The sequence below is a fragment of the Psittacula echo genome (genome assembly GCF_963264785.1).
Source record: "Psittacula echo genome assembly, chromosome: 4".
NCBI lineage: Eukaryota > Metazoa > Chordata > Aves > Psittaciformes > Psittacidae > Psittacula > Psittacula echo.
In genome coordinates, this window is record NC_137738.1 from 29655496 (window position 1) to 29676972 (window position 21477).

Below are 21477 nucleotides of genomic sequence, written 5' to 3' on the forward strand. Positions count from 1 at the left end.
TCCCCCATCATGTAGCTATGAACTTGAATCTGTCCTAAATTCAGAAATATTTTACTCTCTGTCCCCTGACATTTATCAGTTAATCTGGTTTTTATCAAAAGAACAATCTTCCTGCTTGTATAAGGTGTCTTTAATCTGTCTTTGCTAGCTGCTTATGCGATATCACTGTTTTCATGCACTATGTTAAGTGCTGGTTTTTAGTTTGTCCTTTGCAGACCTCTAGGGATGTGATTTATTTTTAAGGGGTCTGCTAAACATTGTCAATAAAATCAAGTTCAGATATGCTTTGCAGTCATTTACATGCACTTAATTTCTGAAGGTTAGCACCTTACCTGGAAATCTTGGGAGTACAGTGACAGTTCAGGCTGGGAAGCAGAACAACTCAGTGAAGATGAGTGGGTTCCCAGGACTGTTTCTGTATGGAAGTCAATGGAAAGATAGAACACAAACTTTTCCAAAAACAGAGCAGCGTGAAGGAAAGTACAAAGCAGAAGTTCACGTGAAAAACAAGCAAAAAGGACAAGGAAGCGTGAAGTGTCCTCATACTGGATTTTGCAACGGCAGTTTGTGATATGTTTAGGCCAGAGAGATTAGTTAGAGCTGTTTGTTTAATGGGCAGTTCCTGATATCTATACATAGATTGAAGGGTAGTAAAGGAAGAAAATGTTTTTTGTTTTTTCTTCAGGTGTTTACCATCATGTAATTTTGCATTTAGACAGTATGGAACACTTACAGTATATAGAAAACAGAGGGGCAAATCTGCTTTAAAGACAGTTTAGGAAAGAGCACCTTTACCTTACCAATTTCCCCTGTTCCCACCTGCAGGCTTGCACATCACTTAAGTTAATTTCTTATCCATGGTTAAAGATAAGCCAGATAATCACAGCTGTTGATTAGTGATCTTTTTATTACTGAAGAAAAGAGTAAACAAAATAATAAAAAGCACAAAGCATAATCAATGATTGCTTTTTCCAGTCTCAGTATGTCTGTCCATGGTGAGCTCTCCACAAAATTTAATCTCTTGAGGGTGGGCTCTCCTGTGGTGATGTTCCTTGTGTGAGTAGTCCATACAAACAGGAGATGCTGCTATTATGAAAGTATACTAGAAAAGAGACATGGGAAACCCCTATGAGATATCCTTGGCTTATCTCTCAGCCCATCAGGAAGTTTACTAAGGAGAAGACAATGACACTGACAGTACTTCATATGTACTTGAGATGGTGCAGAAACAACAGCTTTAGGCTTAGTGTCTGAATCCATGAATGAGCCATCTAGATTCGGTTGAGGTCAGAGGATGAGGGAGAAAATGCCTGGACATAAGAGGTGGCATCCTTCTTGAATAGAAGGGACAGGGCTCTGATCTTGGGGAGCCCAGATTTAGAGTCTCAAATAAGCTTATGGAGAACAATAGATAGGTCTGCAGTAGTTGTGTATAAGCTCTTCAACACTTCACCAGTCATGCCGACTTTACACTATTACGTTGCTCCTAAATGGAAAATGTCAAACTGAGTTGAGCCAGTGGAGTAACTATGTGGATGAGCATAGACTGTGCTCTGATGATGACAGGCCAGGTGATGGCAAGAGATCTCTTGCTTTGGGGGTGTTGTTGGGAGAAGCAGCAGATCAGAGGCACTGGCATACTAGGAGCTGTGGTATTTCTGTGACTTAACACTGCAGCTTATGAAAGGGGAAGGAATTTTGACTGAGGAGGGTATGAACTCTGGCTGGTTTGTCAAAAATAACATAATTGCCTTATGAATTGGCCATAGATAAATACCTTTTAACTAAGTTATGCAAAACTGGAGAAGGTATTTAAATATCATTCAAAAGAAGCCCTTAAAGAAAGCCTTGAGTCAGACTAATGTTTAGCAATCTATAATTCAAATTATAACTTGCTATTTCTGTCTATTGAGTCTTACTATTGTCTGCTCAATAGTACATTATTAACTGCTCTTAATGTCTTAACAGGCATTTCACAACAGATTATTAGGAACTAAAATTAAAGTAGTATTTCAATGGCATGTAAACATTTTTTATCTTCTTGGCATGCCTTCTGAAATTCATCTCTCACAAATAATGCAAAATCTTAACAATGCTGCTCTGTCACAGAATTGATGCTGTTACGTTGTTTGGGCTTTTTTTTGTTCTTCGCTTCTGCATACTTCCTGCTCTTCCTTTGCTTGTAAAGGGCTAGATGGACAACAGTGGATTACAATATGCCAGAGAAAGCAGATGTCCAAGTTCGAAGGAGTCTGTGCTTACTTAAAACCTTAAGTTAGCCAAGTTAAATTTAAAGGAAGATTTTATGTTGTAATGGTCACCCCCAAAAGATAATTCCTTTTCCATCTTAGCCTGCACTTTGGCAGGTGGTTCTTGAAGTTTGGTAAGTTCTTCAAGCATCGGCAGGTAGCTAATGAATTTCCTAGTTGTTGTCCATGTAATTACCCTGACCCCACTTGTGTCTATTATCTGGCCAGCAGCACCTTTTGCTAGCAGTCCCTGTGGAATGTGTTCCCTACTGAGTTAATTACCCCTAAATTTGATGCTCCTATTACCTTGCCAACTTCACCTCTAGCCATAAATTGCTTTGTGACAGGCTTTGACAAGACAAAGTGTAAACTGTTTTCTCAGCTCATGAATTATGTTAGAAACTAGTTACAGGGAGACCATTTGAATCTGTTTTGAAGTGGGAAATTGGAAGTAGCTTTCCGATCTTGAAAACCTTTCTTCTGCCCCGTTGCATTAAATCCTTTACCAGTCTTTGTCTCTCTTACCATGACCCCTTAATGTTTCTATGCTGTCTGTTTTGAGGATGTGCTGGGCTTCTGGGAAAGCAGATAAGAATAAGAAAGTTCAGATTTGTGTAAAACAGGTGCCTGGTGTAAGCATGAACTGCCTTTTTGTGTGGTTAGTTTGACTTCTCACCAAATGTCTACTAGGTTTACATCTTACCTGTATACAACTGTTACAGTTTCAAGTTAGAATTCTTCCCATTAGATTGTCAATACAGAGTAAACCTCACAATCATTAACAAGAATGCATCATTAAAAAAAATGAGCTGGAAGAATGTATACATTAAAGCATTGTTAGAGGTGTATAGTTGTTTTATGGGGTCAGGAGAAAGAAGTTGGAGTTAATAAATGTCTTACAAATAAGGAGGTGTAACTCTGACACACCTTTTCTGTCTGTCACTCTGTGACAGAAGCAGATGTTTCTGAGGAATTTCTTTAATAACTTTGTCTTTTGTAATTAAAAACTGGGTCAGTTTTGATAAGCAGTCAAAAAGATAAATGTGAGCTATCATGTTATCTTGGCATTACATGTGAAGTGGCTCATAAATATCAGTGAAAGCATAAACCCTTAAAGTTTCAGCAATTAGAATCAATGATTTTTGCATGCTGCATGGTCTGTGCCCCGTACAGAGGCTAATAGGGCCATAAAGTATATATCAATGCTGATACATAAATATAACAGCAGTCATATATTCTGTACATATTTGCTGTACAAGTTAACATATTTTTGAATGTTTGCCTTTCTAAATGTGCCTTCTTTGCATACTGAGGCACTTACTGAAGGTGCTCAGCCTTCAAAGCATGTGTGTACATACCTATTGAAGAAAAAAGTATCAGTATTTTATACCTCTTAGTAATGTAGCTGTCCTCAACACATGCATGAGCAACTTCTCTTTCTAAATTAATTAAGAAGTTCTCTCTCCTGGTTTCACATCTATGAAAAACTGTGTCCTACTAATGTAAATAGTTGCTGTTGCTGTTTCTTTTCTCTGCATCCTTGCAATTTTTCTGTTTAAAGCACGGAGTTTTCTTTGGTGTGTGTGCAGACACATGTGCTATGGTTAACTACACTTCAAAAAACATAGAAGGTGGTCCACGCACAAAATCCTGATGTGGATGTGGCCATACCAACTTGGGAATGTTTTCAGTTTTAGCTACAAAACTGAGGTATGTGTAGCTCTAAGGAAGAATGTGGTTTTTTTTTTTTGTGTGGAGATATTTTATTAAGTAGAAAAAAAGCTAAGGGATACTTTCTGAGGATAGGCCAATTCTGTCTCTTAAATCAAATATTGGATCTTCTAAAGCAAACTGGACTTGTGCCCACACAAGCTGTGTAAGCATTTGGCCTTTTTTCTTTCTTTCTAGAAATACTCTGGGGTTTAGTGAATGCAATTTAGAAAAATACTGCTTGTGTTCTTGAGCCCATTTCCTTCTCCTGTGTTGTACTCCTGAGAAATAAAACATACTGAAACTCCCAGTTCTGTGCAGGATATCATTACACACATGTATTGATTTTTAAAGAGAGAGAGTGGGTGTGTCTTCAGAACAATCCAAGTTTTCACTGACAGTGATTCAACTTTGTGATGCAAAACATTTGATTAGTTCAAATGCATATAATAGGTTTAAGCGCTGGACCTCTTGCTGCAGTTTATCACTTTGTGTGTCTGGCAACAGTCAACAGTAGCCATAAATTACATCAGAAGGATGCTGTGCTGCATGTGTCATAGAAGCTGGAGTTTAAAATAAACATGGAAGATAGGCCACAGAAATGGATGTATGGCATGCAGCTGAAATATTTGAGAAATGGAGCAGTGTTGTGGTTCAACCCTGGCTGGCAGCTAAGTCCCACACAGCTGCTCACTCACTCCCCTCCCCGTGGGATGGGGGAGAGAATCAGAAAAGTGAGAAAACTCACAAGTTGAGATAAAGAGAGTTTAATAGGTAAAGCAAAATCTTAGCATAAGCAAAGCAAAGTAAGGAGTTAATTCACCACTTCCCATCAGCAGGCCAGTGCCCAGCCATCCCCAGGACAGCAGGGCTTCGCTACAAGTAACAGTCACTTGAGAAGACAAATACTTGAGAAGACAAATGCCATCTGAATGTCCCCCTCTTCCTTCTTCTTCCCCCAGTTTTATATACTGAGCATATAAATATCCCTTGGGTCAGTTGGGATCAGCTGTTCTGGCTGTGTCCCCTTCCTCTTCTTATGCAGCCCCAGCCCGCTTGCTGGTGGGGTGGTGTGAGGAGCAGGAAAGGCCTTGACTTTGTGTGAGCTCTGCTCAGCAATACCTAAAAATGTCCCTGAAATTGACACTTTTCTCAGCACAAATCCAAAACATTACCCCAAAGCAGCTGCTATGAGGGCAGTTAAGTCTCTCCCAGCCAAAACCAGCACAAGCAGAATGATTTGCCCATAAAAAAAAGAATATTTTTTTTTTCTCAGCTGCAGATTCTCCCTCTTGCCTAAGTGACGCTTGGGCTTTTACTTGAATTCACATACACCTAACTTGCTGTGTATCTTTAAAAAGAGAATTATTCTAGTTTGAGCCTTCTCCTGCTTTCTTGGTAATGAATCTTTTTTTTTTTTTATTAATGTATGTAATTGTGAAAATAATATCCTTTTACATATAGGTAATTGTATGTATGGTTTATTGTTAGATGTGGTTCATCCGTACTGATACAGTTCATGGATTTATGTTGCGCTTTACATGTCTAAAATGCTTTACAGTACAGATAGAAAACTCGATTAAGAAAAAAAAGAATTGTGCTTAAATTTGTTTTGAGAACTATTTTTTTTCCCACAGCAGCAGTGCCAGCAGGTTAAAAAGAGGTAGTTGCAGCAAAACAGTGACTAACAAGTACTAAGAAAACAATTTAAGTTTCCTGCCAGTACAGCTGCAGAGTGCTAGTGTTTCTGGCCCTGGGCAAAAGAGAGAACTTCAAATCAATGAGTTAACTTATTTGAGTTGCATTCACATCCCTGAATAAGCTACTCGAGCGCATTATACTACATGAAAGTATCTATCTGAATGCCTTAGTGGTACTGTATGTCTCCTGCATAAATCCATTAATACTTTAGTGTGTTCACTGCTGGAAAATTCCCCAAACCTTTGAGGTTTATTCCTCATAGGAGCAAGTAGTCTTATAAATAAGTATATTATATTATTTTATTTTTAGTGTTTCAAAACGCCATTTTAGAATGACAAAATACTGTATCAATAAAACATCTTTGTATATCTCAGCAAGGTGACACAAATAACAAAGATCACCCACTGCTCTAGTAATAGGCTGCTGACTCTTAAAGATTTCTTAAAGCTGCTTGGCAGGTTGTGCAGTTCTGCAGCCAAGCACATTTTTAAATGGATGCGATAAATATTATATAGGTCTTTTTGGGATTCAGCAATTTCAGATGAGGTGGCCACCTGAGCATAGTGCTTCTTGAACACATAAATGAGAGTGGTGTATGCATGTGCGCCCTGAAAATGGGAATGTTTGATTTATGATGAAGCCATCGATTTTTCTGAAAAGTACTCTTTACAAACTCAGTAGCATTTTCCTGCTGCCTTGCTGAGGGACAGGAGGAAACCCTTGTGTTAGCTTGGCCTGTTAAAATCCTTTCCTGTATTCGTATGTTTTCGTATATATGTGTTTTAGCCCATCTCACTTTGAACATGGGGTAGAAAAGTGTGTTTGCATAATGAGACTCAGAGATTGGAGGTATTTGTTACACATTGAGATTTTTGCTGCCACATGATGGCAGCAAAATCCTGCTCAGGACTAGGATCCTCGGTAGTTCTCTAGCTTTTGGAATTGGCTTCTTTTCCGTCTCCCCACCCTTTTATAAGGAGAGCTAAAAGGGTTGTTTTAAAACACTTTGGAGATAATGGAACCGTGGGTACTGTTAATGCATTAATTCCAGTAAAGCTGCATCTTCTAAGAATGCATCCTCTCGTTCATTAGCTAGTGCATGCTGTTTTGTTTTTAAGTTTTTAGTATGTTTATCTTTGCTCTGAAATGTACTAGGCTTACAAATTACTAGTTTACATGTTTGTTATCCAAATACAACCTGAATACTAAGAAGTCAGAGTGTACTGAGTGGATCCCATTCTTACAGCTGAGTAAAACAGTGTTCATACCTTCCTACCTTCATATTGCCCACAGTGCTACTGGTAACATGATTTACAAGGCCTTTCTGTCCATCTCTAGTGTCTGACTTAATGAACTTAATATATGCTACTGCTCATTTTGTAGTCTATTGCAAAACTTTAATGGTGATCTTGTATCCTTTTCTATTTTGTCAATAAATCTATACATCCAGCTTTCCCATTCTGTAAGCTTGAGCATTCTATCTTATTACCCTTAGTGGTGGTGTTATTGCTAGTTAAAACAAATGCCAAAAATCCCCCCTAAATCCTGTTATATGAGTAGCAAAATAAAAAGGACAAAGAAGGAGGTGCTTTTTTTTACTGTGACTGTTGGGACATTGTTTACAAGGTTCCTTGTCCTTTCTTCTGTATGCAGGTTAAAATGAAGTTTAGCCAAGACCTGCAAAACAACTTTATTAATGGGGAATTCTTTGTGGTGTGCCTGTATAATGAGCTTACCTTGAAAGGCGTTCAGACACAGGCTAGCTAACCCTTAACAAAGGGGATGACTTAGGCTGGATTATATTTGAATGGCCTGGGCTAAATTGTCAGCAGTATAAGGCAACTGTCCTTGACTAATCAGAGAGAGAGGAGGCAGATTTTTCCAGTGCTATGTGGTTGTACTAAAACATTCTGAGTGTTACATGATTGCTCAGCTAGCTGATGTTTACTCTGTGTTCTTACAAAACTGAATTATGATCCAGAAAAAAGTTCCTGACTTTATAACCAGTTATCAGTAGAGGGTGCAATGTAGCTTTTGCATTTGGGCTTCATAGGCTGTATGTTTACCAAAGATATTTTTAGTTAATAATGTATTATTCAAAATTCAGTTCAATTATACCTTTGCTTACATTAGCAGTGCAGTTTACTGCAGTAGATCTTGATAACATTAATTTGATTCTGCAAATGAGCAGATTTTCAATTTAGCAAGATTCCATGTTATGCTGTGATCAGCTCTGTTATAATGATTTTATGACTAGAGAGTGTTTGCTCCTATTTATGTATGGTAATAAATTTATGGAATCTAGTTTATAGTCTTACGAAAACACAAACACCATCATCACATTTCTTACTGGTATTTGCTGTCAGCGTGATGACAATGTCACCAGATGAGACATGCAGCTTTTACATAGCTGTGGAAGTGATCCAGAATCAGGGTGTAGCAAGTGAATGTCATAAGAAGGTTGTGTGGAAAATAGGGGTAAGGAGGAAAAAGCAGCAAACAAGAGCTGAAGGGAATGGAAGATGAGGAAAGAGTAAGAGAATATAGGGAGATGAGGATGATGAATAAAAGGTTTAAGCAGGCAGATGAAGAGCAGGTGACGGCTTGTGATTTTGGAATTGTTGTTTTGCTAGCTCCACTTTCCCAACTTCTCTGCTCTAATTGCTTTTTCAGGCCTATGAGGCTTCCTCTTTCCCCCAGTGTCCCAGCTGCTTGTGGACTTTTCTGCTGGTGGCTGATAGGTGCAGCTATGAAGTTTTTCTGTACACAAAACAAACTATGGGCTCTCTTGGTTTTTTTTTTTTTGTTATCTTCAAGTCTGGTGGAGATTATTTGAACTCTTAAGATTATTCTTGGAAGAAGCCTTATGTGTAGAAGAATTTTGATTTCTGAGAACTGATAGAGTTCCAGGTGAGTGTCTTGGCCTGTCTAATCTGTCCTTTTGCCATTTCTATTCTTGGTAAACATGGAATAGACTACATGGTCCCATCTAGAAATACTCTTGACTCCACTTGGCTTTTGTAGAAAGATAGTTAAAGATGCAGAAAGTTATTGGAGGTTAACTCTGCGTTTAGGAAGGCACAAGCAGCTACTGTTCTATTCCCCTGCTCTTTTGTTGGGTTGCCTTTTGTGCAGGAATTTCCAGGGTAGCGTTCCTGCATAACCTGGGCTACACTTGCCTTTTCTCTGCTGTGAACAGGGAGTCCCAGGGTTGCACCCACAGTGACAAGGAACTGGACAGCTCATCCTGAGGAAACAAAACAAAAATAATCCATTGCTTTCCTTCAAGCTGGACAAGGTCACCCTTGAATAGTGCACTTCAAAACAGGCCAAAGGCATGGCTGTCCTCTGTAGTCTCTCTGTGGGAATCTTCCTCCTGGGAGTCATGCCTCTAGGCTTCCTCCCCTTTCTTCCTGCCTAAATCTTTTGGTTAAGATCCAGGATCTTGGATCAGTTCCCATCCCCTCTGTACTCCTTTATAGTTTTTACTGCTGACAAGGTGCTAAACAGGACCCACAAAAAAGATTCTTCTGGAGGGTTGCCTTGTGGCTGGGACATCAAGTGGGTTGTGTTGGACCACGTCCTCACTTGCTAGGAAGTCCAAAGGGAAAATACTGCTGTCCTGACTTTGTGGAGCAGATCATGCTTCTGCTTGTAGCAGGAGAAGTGGGGAACGCAGGGGAAGCCATTAAGATCAGGAAGATGAGGTGCTGTCATTTCTATTCAACTGGTAGCTCTGCTGAAGTGGCAGATGGTGAATTGTACTTCTGGGATCCAAGCCTGATAGCAATCAAGGCTCTGAAAAAAACTAAACTACCTGGCTTGGAGGCCATCAGCAGGATGGCTCCTTTGGTGACATCTGGAGACTGCTGCTGATGTGCCTGTTGGTCCAGGCCGAGGTAGCAAGTGCTGGAGGGAAGAAAGAGAAGGAGTGCATGTTTCAAACTGTTGGTGTGACTATTCAGCCCTGCTTTTAAGCAATTCAGACATTGAACCTTATCGCAGCACAGTGTTAGCCACGGCAGCTTAAATTATCAACCACAAATGTGTGGGACAGCCACAATTTTAAAATGCCTTTTAAAATGTGTTTACCAAGTGTTACATTGCAGTCTTTGGGAAGTGATGCCCAGAGGCTAGGAAGGTTGAGTTATCTCAAACTAGTAAGGTGGCCTGGGGGCAAGCATTAGGGGTATACAAAATGAGAATTTTATTCTTTGTCCTGCTGCCGGTTTCCTGGCTGACTGTAGGCAGATCGCTGTAGTTTCTTCTTACTTGTCTTTCCTTTATGGAAAATAGGAACAATAGGTATTGACTACCTTGTATGAGCACCAGGGTGCTTTCATCTCATTTAGATACAAAAGTAATAAGAGCTAAGGCAAGCATCTAGAGGCAGAGGAGTAATGAGCATAAAGCAGGGCACCTGATGTATAAATCCCATTTGGCAAAGAATAAACAAGAAGTATTCAAAATAGATCTTTTCCTCAAGTAACAATTATTTCATTTCAATATATTTCTTACTGAGACCCCATCAGTCATGCCATGATAGCATACAATTTCTGCAACCATACAGGTATCGCTGCAGTAAGTGCAGATTTCCTCAAGCACTGTATCTACAACATAAAAGTGTAAACATGGGGGAAAAGGGAAAAATAGAATCTTGCTCAGGGTCCTCCCAGGGTGAGTTTACATTCAGTACAGGGAATATCTGTATCTGAACTAGCCTTATGTTAACTAGATCATGTATTGTTGTCATCTTGCTAAGGCAGATAGAAGTTCTTGTAGCCCAGATTCTCAATAGGATAAATTGCTACTTGCTGAATTCAGTGCAGGTGAGATTAGAGTAGCTTTGCATCCATGTGAGCTTGTTTGAAAGCTAATCCAGGATCTCTGCAGTAACTATCCTGCAGTTTTGGTCTGTAAATAACGCTGCTCTTGACCTGAATTATTATGAGTGGACAGAAGAAGGCACTTCTGAAGTGTGATTCATTGTAAGTGTTCATCTCAGGATGAGAAAAAATGAGATACAAAGGTATCTGTTTCTCCGTGGTGGATGTAGTAACCCATGTGTATCTAAATGCGGGTGTTCACTGGTTTATGGAGCTGGGCTAGATTTCAGGTAGGGCGGTGGAAAGCTCCATGTCTTGTGAGCAAACCAGTAACATAATTACAGGCTTCTTCCTGTAACATTTCAGAAATACTAGGAAAATACTGCTTCTTAAAACAGTCTCTTTCCCTTCTTCCCTCTGTGCCCAGTGAATTACAGTTCAGCTCCTCTAGTACTACTACTTCAGAGAGCCAAGAACCGTCTTCCAGGGATCAAGCAGCGAGTGCGCTTCAGCAGCAGCTCCTGCTGATGGTGGCACGAAGGACCCTTTCGGAAAGCCCACGGGTACGTTGTAGTATCTCTGTTTCTGGCATCTTGATGAACTACTTTATAAACAAATGCTGCAGGCTTGTTCCTGAGACAATTTTGTTGATTTTTTTTTACTACTTTGCTTGGTATTGCTCTTGTGGGAGAAGATGTATTTTATCGATGGATGCAATTCAGCTGCTTTCTGCTGACACTGAGTAGTGTCCTAGGGGTGTATTTAAAGACTCCATCACCTAAAAAGTTGATCTTTCGTCTTCTATCTTCATTCTTATTTTGTCTGAAAGAAAGAGAACACAGCTGTTAGGGTTTTAGATGCACCACCAGATTTTAATAGTATAAAGTGTTTATTCCAAATTCATTACTGATCTAAAACCTCATGTCTGGTTTCAGTTTTCTGAATCAGGCAGCCAGGCTTCTGGATGTCTGTTGTGGAATGTCAAACGCATCTCCTTGATGTAGCTGGCAAAAGAAAAAGGCCCTCAGAGTTCAGTTTGTATGGTAGTGAGTGGACATGAACTTTACAGTGTTTGGGGTCTGTGACCAATGGCTTAAGGCTGTAATCTGTTTTTACAATTCCATTTATAATAAGCTTAACCTTCTCTTGTCTTCCGTGACAGATTCTAATTTGATATTTCTGAATAACCTTAAAATGCCAGTTAATTATCTTTCATCTTAGATCTTGCGCAGGAACTTAAAGCTAGAAGCAACTTGTATAGAAGAACTATATTAAATTTAAAATTGGGAAAATTTTCTGAATTGTGTATTTCATGTTTGGGCAGAATCTTTCATCTAAGGGCTCGGATGTTTTCTAGGTATTTACAATCTTGTAAACTAGAGAACAATAGTCATACCGTTTCCCCCCCCACACTTCTGAGAAAACTGCACCATTTAAAATGCATTGCTCAAGATCACATAGTAAATTTGTAACAATGTCAGGCAGTAATTTCAGAACTTCCTGGTTTCTGATTATTTTTTTTTAATTAAACATGAAATTACGAGCCTTTGTAAGTCAGGAAAAGTTTTGTCATCAATTTCAATGAAGCTAGGTTTTCAGGCTCTCTCTGACACAATGTAATTTATGAAGTGAATTTTTATAAGCCCTTTTTCTGATAGAAGGCATAATTAGGCTTAGTGACTTGCTTAGAGCTAGTCAGAGAGTTTCCCAAACACAACTCCAGAACCTCATTCCAGCCTAAGTACGGCAAGCCTCATGTAATGGACCTCATCCAAATGTTACAGTTCCTCAGGAGCCAAGATGTTCACTTACGCACTCAGTTAAACATGTGTTAAGCTGTTCTGAAGACTGAACAATGAGATCCTCAGGAGTTTTTAGTGGACTTCATGCCACCAGTTGGATATTTTTGTTTTGTTTATTTATATAGTGCGCATCTAGATCAGATGAGTGAAATTAATGATTGCAGTTGATTGAGTTTCACATTACTTTCTGTTGGGGAAATAGGACCCAAGAGAAACAAAACTGTTGCCAGTATTAGCAACTGTACTATTTTGAAATACATTTTTGTTGTTAAAAATGCCTGAACTCCACAATTAAGTGACCTGTTGAAGTGATAATTGGAATATTAAAATTTGGTGCACCTAAACTACTTTTAGTAGAATGGCCTGGCATCCCCTTGAATGTCTGAACTCTCAGAAATGTGAGTGGGTTACTGTCATGTACTGATAATGGCTGAATTACCTGGCACTGCATGGCTGTACACTTTCAGTCAGGTGGGTGCATGAGATAAAATACATAAACTTGAATTTCTTTCCCTTAAGCTTAAGCTAGCCTGTTTTACCTTGTACTTGCAGCAGGCTGAGGATATCAATGAGTCAGTTCCCAGGACACACAATAATAAATTCACATGTGTCACATGTAAATTACGAGTAATATTCTTCCTCCTGGAAAGTGAAAATTAGAAATTATTCCAATAATCTGAAAGAAAATTGAACAATTTCTTCATGCAGGTGGACAGTTTGTTTAAAAAACCCTGTGTTTTGCTAACAGATACAGATCAAGAAGATGGTCAGCTACTTCACACAGAAATTCCCTTCTCTGACGAGGAAAGTTAATCTAACACAAAGATTGCCTGGAGTTCCACAATAGATATATTTGTTATCTAATTTTGATTAGTTATCTTTAACAATGGGTGGGGGCATAGAAGGAGGTTGAAAGCCACTAGACTTTACGATCACTAGAAAGCTCAAATTCTTCTTGAAAGAAAAACGAGTCATTCCCTCCCACCATAAAATCAATTATAGGTGTTCCTTGTAAAGAAGTCACTACTTTGCAGAGGGCTTTTTTTGTTCTGTTGTCTAGCTTTGCAGGCTTGGCTGATGGTCTGTAGATAAGCCTCCCTCCCCACAAGTGTTGGTGAAGGAGTGCAGGTGTAGAGTTGGAGATCTGAAATGCTGTATTTCAAACAGACAAGAAAAGGCCTTAGAGTCTGACAAAAGCAATATTCAAAAGGATGGATTTATGATTGTGATGGTAAGATTAGAGACTGTTAAACTAGTGATGTTTATGATGCTTGTGCTTGTTTGCAGTTTGGTTTTTCTCCTCTTGCTGTTCTTGAGGATGCACACCTGATGTGGTAGTAGAAGCATCTCAGGAAAGATAAACAAAGCTGTGCTCTGGAAGGGGAGCTGATGAGTCATGCCTCTAGGCTTTAAAGCCTACTTGATCTTTTTGATTAAAAAGAAGGATCTGTCCTATCACATGTGATTTTGTGTTGTGCTGTAATTAGTCTGACACATGGAAAAATCTCCAAATAGAGATTTTAGACAAACAGTGGATTAGGGCAAAAATTAATTATTTTTAGATGGGTATTTAGTATTTATGTTTAAAGCATATTATCACTGTTGAGCTCAAAAATTGATACAGCGTCTGTCCATCTGCAGTTACGAAGCTGGTGTGATATTTTCATTTCTAATTTAAAATGAAAGAAAATAAATACGCTTCCACTCTTTCGAAAGAAAAAATCTAAAAAAATCTGAACCTTCATGTAAATTTGGCCCTTTAAATACCTGCTTTGATGGCAGCCATATGTCAATGTGAAAGAGTTTGATGTATTTCTGGTTTGTTTGTTTTTAAAGCAACCCAGCCAGGACCCTGAGGATTCCGCATGTTCTTCGGCACAGCGGAAGCTGAACAGACAGTTTTACAGATTTATTATATTCCCTGGCAAATGGATCAAAGTCTGGTATGATCGTCTTGCCTTGTTGGCATTGTTGGACAGGTAAGATTTCTTTTTTTTTTAATGCAGCTCTATGTAGTGTTACAGTGGATGGCTCCACATGTGCATAAAGCAACGCAGACCACTAGAGAAAGAAAAAGTGAGCATTGTATTAGTGTTTTACGTTCAGGTAGAGTAGATAGGTGCTGGTTTGCTTTACATTGAAGAAAGTGTTTCTCTTCAGTTTTGACAGTTCTTGCTACCCTTCATCTTCAGGCAAAGACTTTGATTCATGTGAGCATCAGGCCTATAGAATAGTCTTGAATTTCACTCTCAGCTGTTAGATCAATGGTTCTGAGCTTTCTGATGAGAGTTTATATTTTTTTGGTGTGTGCAAAAATAGAGAAGTAGATGGGTCCCAGGGTATTGTAAAAACAAAGTACTCCAGTCTTTAAGGAAAAAAAATTAGAGTGGTATTAGGAGGAGCTCTTTCAGCTGCTCCCTCTGTTCCAGTTCAGCTTTATTTGTTCAGAGAAAATTTCTTGCTGAGGCATCATTCCTTTTTCTAGTCCTCAAGCTTCATTTGACATTGAATCTTTAGGTAATGTATAGTGGCAACACAGCCAGTACCCTTTGCTAGTAGACATTGTGGTAATCTGCTGGACTACTAGGACTTTAAAACATGTTAGCCTACATACCTAAATGCTGCTGGCTCTCCTATTTCTGCTATTGGGTAGGTGCTATGCCATGTATTTTGATGTGGGCTCTACATCAGAAACTTCAAATGAGTTTTATATGCTGCAGAAATCAGGCTGTATAGTCAGGAAGCTTAGGTCCAGAGCAGATACTTATCTGTGGTATCTGATCTCTCTGTTTCAATCACATGGAAAGCATGTTCTGATAAACTCTTGTTATAGCTTGAATATTAACATTTTTTTTATCTCAGCTTCCATGTTCTAATAGAACAGATAAAACTAATAAAACATCAGATGACAAATTTGGTCTTTCATCTAATTCTTTGTTGTCAGATGTATATTTTTCACTAACTGAATGCCTTATTTCCTCATTTAAATGTTGCTTGTTTGGGTGTGGGGTTTTTTTTGTGGGTGGTGTTTTGTTTTGTTTTTTTTTTTTGTGGTTGGGTTTTTTTGGTTTTGTGTTTGTGGGGTTTTTTTGTGGGTTTTTCTGTGCAGTTACATTTGAGATGTAAGATTAGAAGGTGCTGGACTTCAGTTCATTGCCTTTTTTTCCTATACGTTTTAGATGTCATAGTGGATAAGGTCTTTGGCACAGGGGTGAAATAGTGTTGAACAGGGAAATGTAGTTTTGAGAGCAAAACCTTAGATCCTGTAAATTCTGAGAGCTCCACCACTGACAGTTCATACCACCTGCAAATGGACCTGCCTTGCTCTAACAAATATATAAATATTTATATTTCTCTTAACACTTCTATTCACATAGGACTGAAGATATAAAGGAGAATGTATTTGCTGTACTTCTAGTAGTTCTCGTTTCACTTCTTGGATTCCTGACTCTGAATCAAGGCTTCTGTAAAGACTTCTGGGTTCTGTTGTTCTGTCTTGTGATGGCCAGCTGCCAGTATTCTCTCCTAAAGGTAGGAGCCAAGTTGCTGAATTCTCTTCTAACTTTGACAAAGACAAAATTCCATAAGCAACCTTTTTTCTTCTGTTTTGTTTTTAGAGTGTTCAGCCTGATCCTGCTTCACCAATACATGTAAGTCTCAGCCAGCAGAACAAGTCTTTCTCCTTTATTATCACTTGTGTACTGTGAAACAGTTGCCTGTTCAGTGAAACACAGGTGTAAGCAGTTTGCTGTTCTACGCGATTTATGAAAATCAGCAAGATGTCTGTGATTTTAGGCTTTGTACTATGTTCAATAAATCGTAAGCTATTTGAAAAGTGCTTTTCCTTTAAGCTAAAATGCCTCTGGAGTAGTTTGCTGAAATTGAATCCTGTGGCATCAGAGAAGCCTTTTCTTTGCTTTCCTTTAGAAACAGTGGCTGAAAACATCAGAATTTCCAGATTAGCAGCTCAGTCATTGGTTAGTTGGGTCTCTAAATTATTTTTTCTTTTGAGATTTTTTTTTTTTCTTAAATCCGGTATTGCAGATGCATTTCTCAACAGTATTATAAACTCACGGGTGCTTTCTCTTTGTTATAATATCCTCACAATGGTCACAACCACCTTGCAAAGGAACAGTTCCTTACCCAGGTCTGTCTTCATTATAGGACTGTTTAGGAGCATCATCCTGCAACTGCAGCCTGACCCCTCCGCATGTCAGTGTCTCAGCATTTTTGATTTGCAGATGTTGGAAAGCATTTCAGTGGTCACAAGGTCCCTTGCCTTGCTTTTATACTGGCTGCTTAGTTGCTCATGCATCTTTAGTTTATTTAGGTTTCGAGGACCCCCAATCTTCCCTTAGAATTTGGAAACTGCTGGTCTGCTGGATCATTTCCCTTTGCCAGGAAGCAATTGTAAAAACCATTGTAAGTTTAGAGGTTAGATTTACTGGCTGAGCTTGAAACTGAGGTTATTACAAGTGTGTACTACGCATTTCACTGAGATGGATTTCAGAAGCTTTTTAGTTTCTTTTCCATGCCGGTTATTATGGAGTGAACTTATGGTATTGCTGGTTATAATGCATTCACAGGAAATACCTGTCTTCATAAAAAGTAGGGAAGGCTAATAGGCAGCAATTTATACATTGTAGGGTAATATTTTCAATACATTAAAGAAATATTTCTACTTCCGTGAGAAGCTGGTTTTGGGGGGGACTAAAATGATATTGCCTGTTCAACTAGCACTTGTCCAGACGTAAAAAGGTGACCTGTAATGAAATACTTTGCACTTATTCAGGCATTAGTAATGTGTACATTTGTTTAAAGTGGGTGGCAAACAGTTTAGTCAAATATTCATTAAGAATCTATCTAGCCCGTACCTTCTTATACTATTAAAGACAAGTAGCTAATGAAGTTAAAACTGAACACTTTTTGTGCATAATCCAGGTTTGCATTTAAGACTCCCACTGTATTGTTACAAGTGTTATTCGCAATATTGTATTCTGTAAGTCATGCAGCAAACTAGCAAAGTGACAAAAGGTGTATTCCCATCTTCAATATGCTTTCCTTAAACTTTTTCAGGGATGTTTTCTTGCAGACTTTTAGGAACACCAGATGAACTCCCATGGAAATAAAGTTCAGACAGTTTTTCCACAGAGGGTTTTAAAGGTGGGAGGCATTACAGATCAAGTTCAAGTGGAAGGCTATCTATCTTTACATCATATGTTTTTAACACAATAAATAATAAAGGTTTGCTTGAGCTAGTAAGCACCACAAAAATAAGACAACAAGTTGGTGAGAAAAAATACTCTGTGTGCTGTTTCATAATTCATGTGACTACGTTAAAATGAAAGAGAATAACATCTCTTGATGTTAATGTAAGGATGAAGAACAGCAAAGGGATTAAAGAATGATCAGTACCATGTCCATGAATTAAAATGAAAATGCAGATGAGATTTTTCAGTGTGAAACAAACCATCACGAGCCATAAATTTGCACACTGAATTAATTTCTGTTCTTGGATCCATGAGTAGCCGCTAATGCCTCATGTTTTCCATGCCTGCCAAGGAGGTTCCAAACTTCTTTGCTATCTCTCACAAGCAGACTTTTTTACTGTTTGATGTGACTTTGTCACTTCTAACCTATACTATTTTGAAAAACTCTACTTTAAAATACTATCCCATGAATTCAGAAAACACAGTGCCTAGGAATGCATAAGCTTTTGGTCTTAACTCCTTACAAGCAGCACTGTATCCACTTCCTGGTGTCGAGGAAGAGCTGACTAACCAGAACCTACAAAGTCTGGTACTCTGGTACAATTCTAATGGAAATAAGATTACTTCATACCCCCCTCTCTTCCCACCCTCATACCATGCTGTGACAGATAGGGTCTCTGAGTTGAACGCTGTGTATTGTCTGTGTACTGTCAATGTGTCAAGGAATGAGTTTCAGTATATAGAGAAGAATCTGTCTAATTCAGCTAATGTTTTGAATTTTATATTGATTTATACTCATTGATTTGTGGTAATAGTTCTGTTCTGATTAGCTTTAGTGTTTTAAGTTGGAACTTCCCAGGTTCTACAGCTAACGCTGGCCACTGCTGTTTATTGTAGCTGCAGGTTTAGTACTGTTGCCTGCTACAAGACAAGAGCCTGATATTCCTGTCAGCTTGTACTTTAGCCTTTCTAGTTCTGGAGCTGGTGGCCTATAGTTGTTGTTCACACAGGGGTATGTGGTTCTGCGATAGGGAAATTCTGGAACAGTCTCCTCACTGGAGTGGTGGGGAGAAGAAAATAAAGTCCATCCCAAGTGTGAGTTTTATTTCATCAACAGCAGAATATAGGGGGAGGTGCCAGTGATTGTAGTGTATTAAATTCAGAGATACAAGAGATCCTTGTCCTGTGCATTTCAAGGTTTTAGACAAGTGGCTCTGACTGAAGCTTCTTAATACTGGTTAGAGGCAGCAGCAAATTGGGCAATAAAGACAGTGTGGGTAGTAAATGGGTATATAGAAGTATCATAAGAGCTTGTCTGTAAGTACCTCATAAGACACCTGATTAGCTCAGGATCTAGCTCAGGTTTACAAAGGCATTTGAGCTTTGAAGGATTGCAGCCATGCAATGACTTAATATGATTCACAGAATCACTTGCATAACATCATTGTCTCAGTCCCATTACCTGGCATAGCAGTAAGTAGTTTCATAAATCCCGTAAGGCACTTATAATGTATTTTTAATTTGTCCCTGTAAGCTTTTCTGTAGAACCCAGCACACACTTTTTATATAAAGCTTTCTGTCTTTTTCCTCTTGCATGTGTGCACTCACAAAGAAAAAAATCGTTAGATCTTTCTGAGATTCTCCCATCAAAATGCTTTACAGTCAAAAGTGCTATTTTATTAAATGGAAGTGTTTGTGAAATTATTCTAGCTTTGTTGAAAATCCTAATACTTTTATCAAAATACAACATGCACCAGTGCTGTGTTTGTCGGTTGTGAATATGTTTCTGAAACATTCGTGAGAAACATGGACCTGAAAAAGTCAGTGACATTTTTTAGCAGGCTTAGGGAAGGAAGAGTTTTCACTGAAATTGTTATCGGCAGATTAAAAAAAGATTGTCCAACAAATGAGATGTAAAATATAAAAGGAATCTTGCTTTATTATATAGATTCTTCTGAGGAAGGCAGAGCGTAGTAGTTTCACCAAGATGAAATCTGGTTTGCATGTCAAAATTTGCATGTCAAAACAAGCCTTTAGCATCTATAATATCTTAAGTTGCACTGCCACATGCCCATTTTGGTGAAGGACTGCCTAGCTCGGCCTGTCAGCGGAAGGCACAAGAGAGCTTCACTGCTTTCCCTTTGTTTCTAAAGCCTTGGAAAGAGGAAATGTAATGTCCATCCACTGGCTGTGGGTTTCAGGAGGTGATGCACCATCCCAGTGATTCCCTTTCTCCAAGGTGTGCACTGCCAGCCTCAAACTAATCTTGTCTCAAATTATCCACTCACACAATGGATGTAGATACCACTGTAATACAACACTAATACCCGCAACCATTCCTCTTTCTTGTGTTGCCTGTTCCCCAGATGTGAGTACTGGAGTATTTGTTGTGCTCTGGGAAGCTCATTCAGCTTCAGCACACCCCAAGCAGTGTGACAGCTGTGCAGCCAGTGTCCTTCTGGGTGCATTGCTGCTGCACTGCTTTGCTTCTGTTGATCTGATAGATCAACAGATCTATCAAGATTTCTTGTTCAGGATTCTGTCTCATTCCCCACTGCAACCTGAAAAATAGGGAAGCTTATATTTGCTCACATTTTCCTATGTTCAGACAGCCTTTGAAAGCTTCTTCCTCAATCCTAACAAGCATTATTGATGTTAGCATGGTAAGTGTGATTTAATTAGTATGTAATAGAACAGAGTGGAAGAGATGATCATCCATTCCAACTGCCTGATCAAGTCAGGGCTGACAGAAAGTTGAAGTGTGTTAAAGGCATTGTCCAAATGCCTCTTAAACACTGACAGACCTGGGGCATTGATCTCTTCTTTAGGAAGCCTGTTCTGGTGTTTGACTGCTCTCTCGGTAAAGAAATGCAGTCTAAACCTCTCCTGGTGCAGCTTTGAACCATTCCCATGTGTCCTCTCTCTGGATCCCAGGAAGAAGAGATCAGCGCCTCAGTCTCCACTTCCTCTCCTCTGGAAGCTGTAGAGAGCAATGAGCTCATCCCTCAGCTTCCTCCTCTCCAAACTAGACAAGCCCAAAGTCCTCAGCTAAGCGCCAGCTCTGTTGCCCTCCTCTGGGCACATTCAAGGACCTTCACATCCTTCTTAAATTGTGGGCCCCAGAAGTGCACATAGTGCTCAAGGTGAGGCCACACCAATGCTGAGTACAGTGGGATCACCACCTCTTCTGACTGGCTATTTGTGCTGTGTTGGTGCACCCCAGGATGCAGTTTGCCCTCTTGGCTGCTGGGGCAGAATGCTGGCTCACACTGAGCCTGCTGCTGACCAGTACCCCAGATCCCTTTCTGCAGGACTGCTCTCTAGCCACTCATCTCCCAGTTTAATGCATGTGCCCAGCCTTATTCTGTCCTAGGTGCAGAATCTGGGATTTCGACGTGCTAGATTTCATCCCATTGATCACAGCCTAATGCTCCAATCTGTCTAGATACCCCTACAAGGCTTCCTGTCCGTCAAGAGTCAACAGCACCTCCCAGTTTAGTGTCAACAGCAAGCTTGCTAATGGTGTATTCAACTCATGCATCCAGATGGTTGATAAAAAATATTTGGTTGATAAATTGAACAGAACAGGTCCTCAGATTAAGCCCTGAGGAGCGCCGCTGGTGAGTGGTCGCCAGCCAGGTATAGCCCCATTTACTGCAACCCTTTGCACTCTGCCTTTCAGCCAGTTCTTCACCCAGCGCTCCATGAACTACTTTAGAAGTAAGAGTTAAATATACACTATAAACATAACTGAGCATGTCAGTGTACTGCTTGGAACTGAAAGGTGCATGGAGCTAAACCTCTGGATTTAGTCAACTCCATCTTACTCAACAGCCTTCAAATAATTACCAGGCAAAGATAAAACCTGGGCTCCATAGTTCAAAAGACAAGACAGGAATGTAGCATCATGATAAAAGACTTTGGCCTGGTGTGCACATCAGGATATAAATCATTAAGCAATTGTTTAGATGCAGTGTTT

General features: G+C 39.4%; 1 protein-coding gene across 1 annotated transcript in view; it reads left to right on the top strand.

The window, feature by feature from the left end:
* The window catches only part of PCNX2 (pecanex 2), a gene marked incomplete at its 5' end in the record, with an annotated part of 150298 nt that overhangs the window by 23094 nt on the left and 105727 nt on the right, over nucleotides 1-21477 (top strand). The window contains 4 exons of the mRNA XM_080615762.1: nucleotides 10914-11049; nucleotides 14125-14267; nucleotides 15666-15819; nucleotides 15906-15938. Coding sequence (XP_080471888.1) covers nucleotides 10914-11049; nucleotides 14125-14267; nucleotides 15666-15819; nucleotides 15906-15938 — 466 coding nt within the window. The remainder of the gene's footprint in view (nucleotides 1-10913; nucleotides 11050-14124; nucleotides 14268-15665; nucleotides 15820-15905; nucleotides 15939-21477) is intronic.